Genomic DNA, 12,151 nt, shown 5'->3' on the forward strand with positions numbered 1-12,151 from the left:
TGAAGGTCATCTTCCAGCAAATAACAATAATAACAATAATAATAATAATAATAATTCAAAAGGATAATATTCCACCCGAGTAGTTGAGGAGCGAAAAAATAATTAAGATAACCAAATATCAGTCGTAATATTTATGTCTGTCTGTCTGTTAACGATTGGAAACTGGGGGGAGGTATTTTGGGGCTGTGTTACGTATAGTTTAATAAAAACGTATAGTTTAATAAAAACTTATAGTTTAATAAAAACGACTCTGTTTCAAACATTAACTGATTCACAAATTGTGACCTGTTTAGATCATTTATCTCTGTTGTAATGTTTTGAGCTATATTGTTAACAAAGTCCTTCAGTTTAATAATCAATTCTTGGTTCTTGTTGGTTGCATCAATGACTTTAGTCATGATGGTACCTCGTTCTGCGGCCCACATTTCTAATTTTTCTATTCTAGCCCTATCCTTATCTACATCACTATCAGTAGCTACACCAAACAAAATGTTTAATGCTGTACCTATAAATGGAAGAAGTGAACGCTTCTTAATTCTCTTAGGTAAAACCTGGCCGATATCCTCTCTAAGTTTCAACAGAATCGTATTATCCTGGTTAGTAGTTATGACATTTTCGATTTTACTCAGTAAAGTAATTCTGCCAGTTGTTTTTGCTGGTTTTCTACTGTGGTGATGTTTATTGTGATAACAGCGATGTCGTGTATCATCTTCACTTGGCCATGATCCCTTAAGATTGCTCCCTTCTTGATTTGCAAGAGGGAGATGCAGATATCACTCACCATGAGCCATAGTGAAATCCATTTCCTGCAAAATATATCCTAAGCAGTAAACCTTTTACAACAATGTTATTGACCTGTTGCACTGGGTCCTATCTTTTCCTTAAATTGTATCTCGGAGTCACTAATGCTGATGAAGTAAAGGAATTATTTACATTACTGCTTTCCTTACTACTTGACTCCTTTAAATCTTTAAAATCTTTTAAATGTTCTTCTGACCAAATGTCGGAATGTACTATTTTAATATGGTTCCAATGTGCAACAGTTTCATTTAAAGTTGATTCATGCATTAGCTGAAATTTATTTAACTTTAACCTTTCTATTACTCTATATGGACCTTGGAATTTAGGACTTACTTTAACATTAGGTCCTTCAACTTTATGATTAAGCACATATACTTGTTGCCCTGTTTTTAAATCTGGGACTGTTGATTTCTGGTTGTAATACTTACTAGACTTTTGATGTAACTCCTTCAATCGAGCCCTTGTGCCTTTTACTGTCTCGAAAGTCCGTCTTATTTTCCACGCAACGTAGTCTTCGTAATTATATGTATGTCTGGGTGGAGTTGTAGCGTCTAATAAGGTATTTGGCATTCTTTTCTGATACCCATACAACAGAAAGTGTGGGGTTTCCCCAATAGATTCATTTACAGTGTTATTAATGGTAAACTGTATGTCTTCAATAATTAAGTCCCAATCTTCAGTCTGTGGAGTCACAGTTTTCAGTGCATCCTTTATTTTACGATTTGTTCTCTCAACTGCTCCATTAGAGCTTGGTTTATAAGATGTAGCCTGACACTTGTTAATTTCATAAAACTCACACAATTTCTTTAAAATGTCACTAGTAAATTCTCCTGCATTATCAGATAATAATGTTTGAGGGCATGAATGTCTAGTAATTATTCTAGATTTCAGAGCTTCTGCTACAGTAGTTGTTTCTCTATTTTTGACTGGAATGATCTCAACATATCTAGTCAAGTAATCTATGAAAACTAATATCTGACGGTTGCCTCTAGTTGTGTTTGGAAATGGACCTACAAAATCCATTGAAACTACTGATGGATATTTCTCAAGAGGGGCCTTTACATTTACGTTACCTTTGTGTACATTACAGATATGACAATTCTCAACAAATCTTTTAGCATCTTCATTGCAATTAGGCCAAAAATAGTTTCTAGTGACTGTTCTACATGTTTTCTTTATTCCTGCATGTCCTGACAACTTGTAAGAGTGTGTTAGTTCAAGGACTTCTTGGGTTAGTGTGTTAGGTACATACAAACGTGAACAAGCATTCGGTTCTTCTGATGTTTTATATAGAATTCCTTTAATTAACTGAGATTCAGACTGATCATCCTCATTTTGCATTAATTTACCCACTATTTTTCTAATGTTAGCATCCTTTTGCTGTTCGATCCAACTCTTTCTAAATCTAGATCTATGATCTGACAACTAAAGCAGAAAGTATTAGTTGTGATTTGTTTTTCAGTTTCTTCTTGCGATCTCGACAAGGCATCTGCTATAGTGTTAAATCTACCTGGGATATATCTAAACTCTGGGGCAAATTCTAATACACTTATGAACCATCTGTTAAACTTCATATTATTTGTGAAAGCTCTTTTCTTGAATAGGTCACAAATGGGTTTGTGATCTGTAAGCACATTGACTTTATGTCCTAACAATATATGCCTAAACTTTCGTAATCCCCAATATAGAGCTAAGCACTCTCGCTCGGTAGTGCTACAATTCCTTTCTGCAGCGTTCAAAACTCTACTTGCATAATATACTGCTCTCATTCTTGTTTTTCCTTGTTGCATTAAAACTGCACTTACACCTGTACTAGAAGCATCGCAGGCTAAGTAAAATTCCCTTGAGAAATCTGGATACACCAAAATTGGATTTCTTGTCATCATGTCCTTGAGTGTTTGGAAAGCTCTTTCATGTTCTGCCTTCCATTCATAAACTACACCCTTCTTAGTTATATCTATTAATGATTTGGCTATGGTGGCAAATCCCTTAATAAATGGACGATAATAGCCTACCATACCTAAAAATCTTCTCAAGGCTTTTAAGTTATTTGGAGCTGGATATGCTACAATTGCCTTTATTTTACCTTCCTGCATACGCAGTCCATTTTCACTGATGACATGTCCCAAATACTCTAATGATTTCATCATGAATTGACATTTCTTAATTCTTATCTTTAATCCTGCACTCTTCAGTCTTTCTAACACTATTTCTAACGTCTTAAAGTGACTATCCAAGTCCTTACTAGAAATGACTACATCATCTAGGTATACTGAAACATCCTCTATATCTCCTAAGATTTGGAGCATTAATCGAGTAAAGGTTAATGGGGCTGATGTAAGACCAAAGGGCATGACTTCAAACTGTAAATGTTCCTTATGAGTACTAAAAGCTGTTAAAGGCTTGGATTCTTCGTCTAAGGGCACTTGCCAATATCCACTAAGCAAGTCTAATGACGTAAATGTTTTTGCTCCACCTAATTGAGCTAACATATCATTTATAACAGGCATTGGCATCCTATCTGGAATGGTGTGTGAATTTAATTTCCGATAATCTATTACCATTCTCCAACTGCCGTCTTTCTTTGGAACTAACAAGAGAGGTGAATTATACGGTGATTTAGAAGGTACTATTACACCATCCTGCTTCATTTCCTCAATTAACTGATCTACAATCGGTCGTTTGACCTTATTGGCAACTTATGCAGGTTTATGGGATATAGTAATGGTTTTAAGTTTCCATCTTAGATATTAAAATCTTATGTTGCAAATTATCTGTTCTGCCTAACTTATCTCCTTCTAAAGCAATGACATCTCTATACCTCTCCAATATTTGTAATAGTTTAACTCTATCCTGAGGAAAGTCTGTTTTATTTACTTCTTTATTTAAAATTGAACTTTGTTCTGTGCTAGAGAAGAATGCTTTTTCACCTAGGGTTAGTAAAGGATTATTCACTACAATTCCTGTACAAAATTCTATACCAGACCTTAGTATTAGTCTTTTGTCTGAATAATTCTGGACGTACGTCTCACAGTTATTGGCCCTTCACGTGAACTAGGGAATTGTCCATCCTAACAAAGTCAGGTAAGTTTTCATTAGTTAGCATTACGTCTTTTTCATGCAAGTCTTCGTCTGTTTTAGCTCTAAGACAAACCTTGGTTAGACATTGCGGGTACAAAACTACTTCTCTATTAAGCACAAATCTGACAGTATGGTCATCTGCAGTACTAATTAAACATATTTCTTCGTCATCGCGTATCTCTGAGAAATACCAGACATCTGTTTCATCTGAACTTTCATCCAGTAGTATTGTTGAGTTTAATTCACCCTTATTTATTGTTCCTAATAACAGGACTTCATTGATATATTTTTCCTCTTTACTTTCATCCATTATGAGATATGTACAATCAATTTCTGATTCATCTTCATCTATTGTTGAATGCGCATAAGCGATCTGTGATTCATCTTCATAAATTTGTTCACATGCATTGATATGTTCCGCGGCAATGATTTGTTCAGAGGCATTAAATTGTTCAGCTGCGATAATTTGTTCAGATTCAAAACTCTGCTCAGAGGTTTGAGTATCAAGGCTTGCATTGTTAATATTATTTATGTGTGCACAATCTATCATAGAACCCTTCCTGGCTAAGGACATTTCTTTTAAACTATTATTTCTTCCACTTATCTCACTACTATCCACTGAATCTGTGTTACTACTTATTCCACTACTATCCACTAAATCTGTGCTACTACTTATTCCACTACTATCCACTAAATCTGTGCTCCCGGGGCTAGCACTATTATCCATTTTCTCGATTTCTGCGTTGCAAATTGATTTTATTTTCTCCACAATCTAACATTATTCTACATCTCCGCATAGCTTTATATGAAAACAGCGCTTGGGTAGGAGGATAAAATCTTTCTTCTAATACTACAAATACTTCCTTAAAAGTTTTGTCTAAAATCTTTAAGTCCAGCGTGACATTACCCAATGCTTTTATTTGTTTTCCTGCTATTCCTTTTATAATTCTACCAGGACCTTGTGTTTCTGTATCTGCAAAGCCTAAATGTTTTGTTAATGTTTGTTTATCTATAATATTTACTGTACTGCCTGTATCTAAAAGGATTGAGCATGGTTTATTATTAGTTCTTGTTTGGATGATAGGTAAATCTTCTTGGCATATTTCTTTATCCTTCACTGAAAATACTATCGCTTTATTTACTTCAAAAGGCAACTTGAATTTATCTTCCTGACCTACTGTAACTATTTCATTCTCATTGTCTACTGGTAAGGAAGCTTTCGTGAAAGTTAATGCTTTCCTTTTGGGATGTTATTTCAGAGCACGTGCATCTGTATGAATAATAACCGACGACGTGCCGAAACATGTGACGCCTTAAAACCAGAAAAAAAATAACAAGAAATACCGGTAGACCCCTGACGACTACGGCCTGTCCCGACCTACGAAACCCTGTATACCTGTTGACGACCCCCAGCCTTCCCCTGATAACCAGTTTTGCTTTTGTAACACCAGCCCGCCCGAAAAATTTCCGTTGACGACCTACACACGATGGCATTGGACACTCTTTATAACCAACGTGCCAGAAAGAAAATCATAAGGAATTGAAAGAATATTGTACAAAATCAATTTGTGAATTCTGCCCATTATTTTCAATAAAACTTGAAAGAAGCTGTTTCCAGCGTACAATAATAATAATAACAATAATAATAATAACAATAAAAATAATAATAATAATAATATGATAATAATAATAATAAAAATAATAATAATAATAATAATAATAATAAACGTCTACGCCCATGGAAAGGGTCTTATGCCTTCATACAATAATAATAATAATAGAAATCTATACCCAAGGAAAGGGTCTTACTCCTTCATAATAATAATAATAATAATAATAATAATAATAATAATAATAATAGCCGCCTCTATGAAACTAAACGAAACAGATAAAACCAACCGCTATATTTTCTTTAAAATATCACCTCCCCTCGCTTTCTTCACACTTACCACCTCACGTGAGAAGGAGTAGTTCCAAGAAGTGCCACACTCGGAGTCAAGAAGTGGCACTCGGAGCCATGCATCAAACGTCTCACCGCCAGATGGCACTGCCGGCCACCTTCCGTGGAGCTAGGGTTGATGATCCTATCAATCACTCTTGAGACAGTTATACGGGCGCAAAAATGAATGAATCTCTGGCACTGGAGTGGAGATGAGATGGTGGTGTTTTTTTTTTTTTTGCACTTTGCCGGGAGGAATGTAACGAAATAAATCGCCAGTACGTTAATCAGGATTTTTTCTTATTAGGATTAATTTATTTATGGATTTATATGTAATCTCTTTGAGGAAATTTTTTTATCGTGACTGTTAATGAGGTCGCTTGTCTTGTTATAGCATTTTTTATGTATTTCGAAAAAAGACAGCAGAAATAAAATCGCCAGACGTTAACCGGGATTTTTATAGGATTAATTTATGGAATAATCTGTCATTATGTGAAGTGGAATTTTGTATCGTGATTATAATGAACACCTTTGTCTTATTGTACGGATAAATAAATAAAGAAAAAGGTGTATTTTAGCCATTTAATTTATTTCAGAAAAGAACGGAAAATAGATCGTAATGAAGTTTTAATTTATTTAAAGGATTAATTTGTGGATTTATATGAAATCATATTGAGTGGAATTTTTTGTGTTATAAGGATAAATTGAAATCCATTTTTTTAGTTTTTTTTTATTTTTCTAGAACACAACGTTCATTTTCTCCGTAGACTATTAGAGCCATCAGTCCACCTCACGCGAAGCACTGTAGGCATTAATTGAGATTCTTCGCAAAGTCCGTCGGCCCCCAGTTGCAACCCCTCTCATTCGTTTTACTGTACCTCCGTTCATATTCTTTTTCTTCCGTCTTGCCATCCACCATCTGCTGACGCCTTTAAAATTTTCTACTCTTCAGTTTATCTTTCATCGTTGAATGACCTCATAGGTCCCAGCGCTTGGCTTTTGGCCTGAATTCTGTAGTACTAACAATATTATTACAACGTGATTTAATGTATTTTTATCGTTTTTTGATTTTTCCCTCGTGTGCTTTCTGAAAGCATTGTAATCTCCTGACCAATATATATATATATATATATATATATATAGAATATATATAATATATATATATATATATATATATATATATATATATATATATATATATTCATTCATTACGTTCCTATTTTTCGTAAATCGTTATACATACTTACACACACACACACATATATCTAAGTTAAATATATTATTATCTTATAATGACTATGAATATATCTCTTATATATTATATCTCTAATCTTATCAATGTAAGAGATATATTCTTATCCCGGTTCTAATTTATATATATATATATATATATGTACTATATATCATATTTATCTCGATTGTCTATGAATAGCTCTAGATATATCTATCTATCTATTCTCTATCTATATATATATATATACTGATGTATATATCTATTTATCGCTTTATGCATGCTAAATTTTTGTAGGTCAAAATCCCGTTTTCTACAAACTCTGACAGCTGTTTTTGACAGATGAAGACGCAAGGACGCAAAGTGATAATTTATGTTATTATAATTATTTTTTATCCAATACCACCGAAAATATCTGTATCACAATGACTTTTTGCTTGTGCGTTGTGAAAGCAGTAATCGTCTGACGTACAGTTTTGCTTGCAAATAGTTTTGTAGCCTTAAATCTCATAGTTGTATATGAACTCGGAAAGTTTTATGCGAGAGGTAAAGAATTATCCCATAAGCTTTCTGTGATGCAAGGCTTAACTATAAGTAAACTGACTTGGACATGTAGTAACCAGGTGTGTCTCACGTAGATTGAGAATAAGGAAACATTTCTAAGAGAAAAATAATAATAATAATCATTGATCGAGACGCGCAGAAGCAAAAGAAAACTTCTTGGAGCGAAAAACAAAAATAATCATTGATCGAAACATTGTAATGAGGTATTTTCCGAATTGTTTACAACTAAGTGACTTATTCAAATAAATGTGTGTCTTCGCTCTCTAAGGCCACTGCAGATATTATTGGAGCACTACTGATCGTCACGTGGACAGCTGCTAACTTCCTGACAAGCACTTTCAAAGCAACAGAATGCAACAGAAATGCTTTGCTTTTCAGCAGTATTCTGAAGAAGGGTGGGATATTTAGACAAAATAAATCAAGAAGAAAAAACAATAATTGATATGTCATAATTGTAAAAAAAACTTAATTTAAATTTCCATAAGTAAAAAACTAGAAAAAATATATTTTATAGTTTTCATAATTGTAAAAAACATGGGAATTTCATTTTCCATAAGTAAAGTAATGCTATAATTGATATTTTTCATAATTGTAAAAAACTTGAGAATTGCAGTTTCAATAAGTAGGAAAAGTTACTTGAGAAAGATTTAGGTAAACATTCCACACTTGACGTTTCTTGTCAAATGCTTATTTACTGAGGTAGTGTTCCACTCAACACCTTGACCCTCGTGCCAGTTTATCTCGTTTTAAAGATAAACAGTTATTCCTCTCATTCTTTAACTTGCTAAAAGTTTAGAATCATTCTCATAACGTGAAACCGAAAATATTTTTCGTAGATAACTGAAGACATCCCAACTTGAATCCCATGTCAATAACACGACAGGTGATACTCTGAATAATATATATACATGTATATATATATATACATATATATATATATATATATATATATATATATATATATATATATATATATACATCGAGCTACAAATGTCCTTTTTAAATATATAATTCGCTCGACCTCGGAATTAAATCTATTTTCATTATACGTTAACCGAAGGGGAATTTTTTTAGTCGATAAAAAAATTTGTCGGCTCACGGGCGCGAACCACCGAACCCAACAAATTCAGGATGCACATGAAGCCATAAACCACACGGTAATGTTATATATATATATATATATATATATATATATATATATATATATATATATATATATATATATATATATATATATATATCATCAGTCTCCTCATAACATGAACCCAAAATATTTTTTGTAGATCTTTGAAGTTTGTACTCGACTCTCTCTCATCCTGTTCGTCAGTATTACAGAATATAAGGTCTCGAATGCTTGATTGCTTGCCACTGTGCTACTGTTAACTGACTAAAAAAGAAAAATCTGGATCTCCCTGTATCATTTGTGTGTAAATGTGTTTACGTGAAAATAAAAGAAGCGTCTTGAGAAAATTATCGAACCTTGAACCTTGTTATTGTAAATTTAAAAGTTTCCAACCTTGGCTTTCATTGTAAGTAAAGTCAGATTAGCTATAATTTTCTAGTTTCATTTATTATTCTTCCTCCACCTTCAGTTAATAAACCTTTTTTTTATGTCCAGTCTTGGCTTTCATCGTAAGCAAAATCAGATTAGGTATATTTTTCATGAACTTCAGATTTTCCTCAGCACAAAATTATCGTCATATTTGGCCGGTCTTCATTTTTATATAATTTTCCTGTTTCCTCTATTATTCTTTATCTATCTTCAGTTAATAAACCTTTTTTCTTTAATTTCCAATCTTGGCTTTCATCGTAAGCAAAATCAGATTAGGTATGTTTTTCATGAACTTTTAGATTTTTCTCAGGAAAAAATTATCGTCATATTCGGCAGGCATTCATTTTTAAAGCAATTTTTCCTTCTTTATAATTCTACTTCCCTTCTAAGTATACATCAAATTGAGTATATTTTTCATTAGCTTCGTATTTGTCTCAGTAAAAAGTTATCTTCATATTCGACAGGTTTCATTTTTATATATTTTTCCTTTATTATTGTTCTACGTCCATCTTCAGTTAATAACCCTTTTTTTAAATTACAATCTTGGCCTTCATTGTAATAAAATCAGATTATATTTTTCATAAACTTCTGATTTTTCTCAGTAAACAATTATCTACATTTTCGATAAGCTTTCATTTTTTTAAAGTGATTTTTCCTATTTGACAGTTCTACAATACTTTTCCTCCGTAGGGGGCTAGTGCCGTCAGTACACCTCATTCGGTGCAATGTAGGCCTTGCTTAAGGTTCTTTGCAGCGTCCCTTCGGGCCCTAGTTGCTACTAATTTCATTCCTTTTGCTGTACCTCCGTTCATATTCTCTTTCTTCCATTTTACACTCCACCTTCTCCTAACAATTGTTTCATAGTTCAACTGCTTTGAGGTTTTCCTCCTGTTACACCTTTCAAACCTTTTACTGTTAATTTCCGTTTTAGCGCTGAATGGCTTTAGTTACTCTAGTGCTTGGCAATATGCCAAAATTTTATATGATAGATAGGATAAGGTGATAAATAGATACAGTACTTTTCAGTTGATGGACCATTTATATATGTCCAGCTTGCATAAATTTGGTTAGCATTACCTAACCAAATTTTATGTAGACTGGATATTTATAAAAAGTTTACTAACTCGAAATGGATTTAGAAAAATAATGAAGGAAAAGTCATTTAAAAAATGATAGCATGCCGAATATGAAGATAATTTTTTTACTGAGAATAATCTGCGGTTAATGAAAAATATACTTAATCTGATTTTACTTACAATAAGAGCCAAGGTTGGAAATTTTAAAAATATTTAAGTGAAGAGGGATGTAAAGTAATAATAATAATAATAATAATAATAATAATAATAATAATAATAATAATAATAATAATAATAATACAGGAAAATGACATAAAACTGAATATCTACCGAATATAACGAAGATTTTTTACTGAGAAAAATATGAAGTTAATGAATAATATACGAAATTTGATGTTACTTATAAGGGTTGTAGAATAATAATGAAGGAAAAATATGTAAAAAATAAAGGCACGCCGAATATGAAGATAATTTATAACTGAGAAAAATCAGTTGATGAAAAATATACTTAATTCTACTTAGAATGAAAGCCAAGATTATTGCGTAATGCTTTTGCAAGCACCTACGAATGATTTTTAATGAGAAAAATTAGAATTTTAGGAAAAATATATTTAAATCTTATTTTACTTACAATGAAAGCCTTTGCTATTGCATAATGCTTTTGCAAGCACCTACGAATAATTTTTAATGAAAAAATCTGCAGTTTAGTAAAAAAATATATTTAATCTGATTTTACTTACAATGAAAGCTGTGGTTATTGCGTAATGCTTTTGCAAGCACCTGCGAATTATTTTTAATGAGAAAAATCTGAAGTTTAGGAAAAATATATATAATCTGATTTTACTTACAATGAAAGCCTATGCTATTGCATAATGCTTTTGCAAGCACCTACGAATAATTTTTAATAATAAAAATCTGAAGTTTAGGAGAAATATATTCAAATCTGATTTTACTTACAATGAAAGCCTATGCTATTGCATAATGCTTTTGCAAGCACTTACGAATAATTTTTAATGAGAAAAATTAGAAGTTTAGGAAAAATATATTTAAATTTGACGTTAACTTACAATGAAAGCCTATGCTATTGCCTAATGCTTTTGCAAGCACCTGCGAATTATTTTTAATGAGAAAAATTTGAATTTTAGGAAAAATATATTTAAATCTGATTTTACTTACAATGAAAGCCTATGCTATTGCATGCTTTTGCAAGCACCTACGAATAATTCTTAATGAAGAAATCTGCAGTTTAGTAAAAAAATATATTTAATCTGACCTTACTTACAATGAAAGCCTATGCTATTGCGCAATGCCTTTGCAAGCACCCAAGATCATTCTTACCCTACATAGCACAGACCTACGTCAATGCTTGCAAGCACTTAATGTTATTGTATGTGGCACTGACCTAAAAGAGCCCAGACAGTATTCACAATACTGTCCCGCCAAGCTGCTGTCCACTACCCAGCAGAAGGGTCTAGAGGACATGATGACGTCACCACGCTTGACAGGTTGCTTCTTCTTCTTAATGAAGGATCGGGCCTTCATCACGTGCCCGTAGTCTCGGGGCATCGGGACCACTCGTATATACGAACCAGATCTGTACATTCGAGAGCCTCCCTGTGACGTCACGGAGCTCCGGCTAAAAGCAACCGCCTCCCGACACTTCTCGATGGGCACTGGGGCCAAATGTATATACAGATGACACACACACTCATGGAGATACCCCTTCCCTCCTTTTCCTCCCTCCTCCTCCTCCTCCTCCTCCTCTTCCTCTTCCTTCTCCTCCTCTCTCCCTCCCTGCAACCACCTCTTACTCCTCCTCCTCCTCCTCCTCCTCCTCCTCCTCCTCCTCCTCCTCCTCCTCCTCCTCCTCACACGATGTCTCTTCGGGTGGACTAACAAGCCTTTGA

General features: G+C 33.3%; 1 protein-coding gene across 1 annotated transcript in view; it reads right to left on the reverse strand.

Moving 5' to 3' along the window:
• The window catches only part of LOC135216279 (histone-lysine N-methyltransferase SMYD3-like), a 61,766-nt gene extending 49,844 nt beyond the window's left edge, over nucleotides 1-11,922 (reverse strand). The window contains exon 1 of the mRNA XM_064251446.1: nucleotides 11,647-11,922. Within this exon, the coding sequence (XP_064107516.1) occupies nucleotides 11,647-11,846 (200 nt within the window). The 5' untranslated portion in view covers nucleotides 11,847-11,922. The remainder of the gene's footprint in view (nucleotides 1-11,646) is intronic.
• Nucleotides 11,923-12,151: the final 229 nt, after the last annotated feature.

The sequence above is a fragment of the Macrobrachium nipponense genome, chromosome 6, assembly GCF_015104395.2.
Source record: "Macrobrachium nipponense isolate FS-2020 chromosome 6, ASM1510439v2, whole genome shotgun sequence".
NCBI classification, from domain to species: Eukaryota; Metazoa; Arthropoda; class Malacostraca; order Decapoda; family Palaemonidae; genus Macrobrachium; species Macrobrachium nipponense.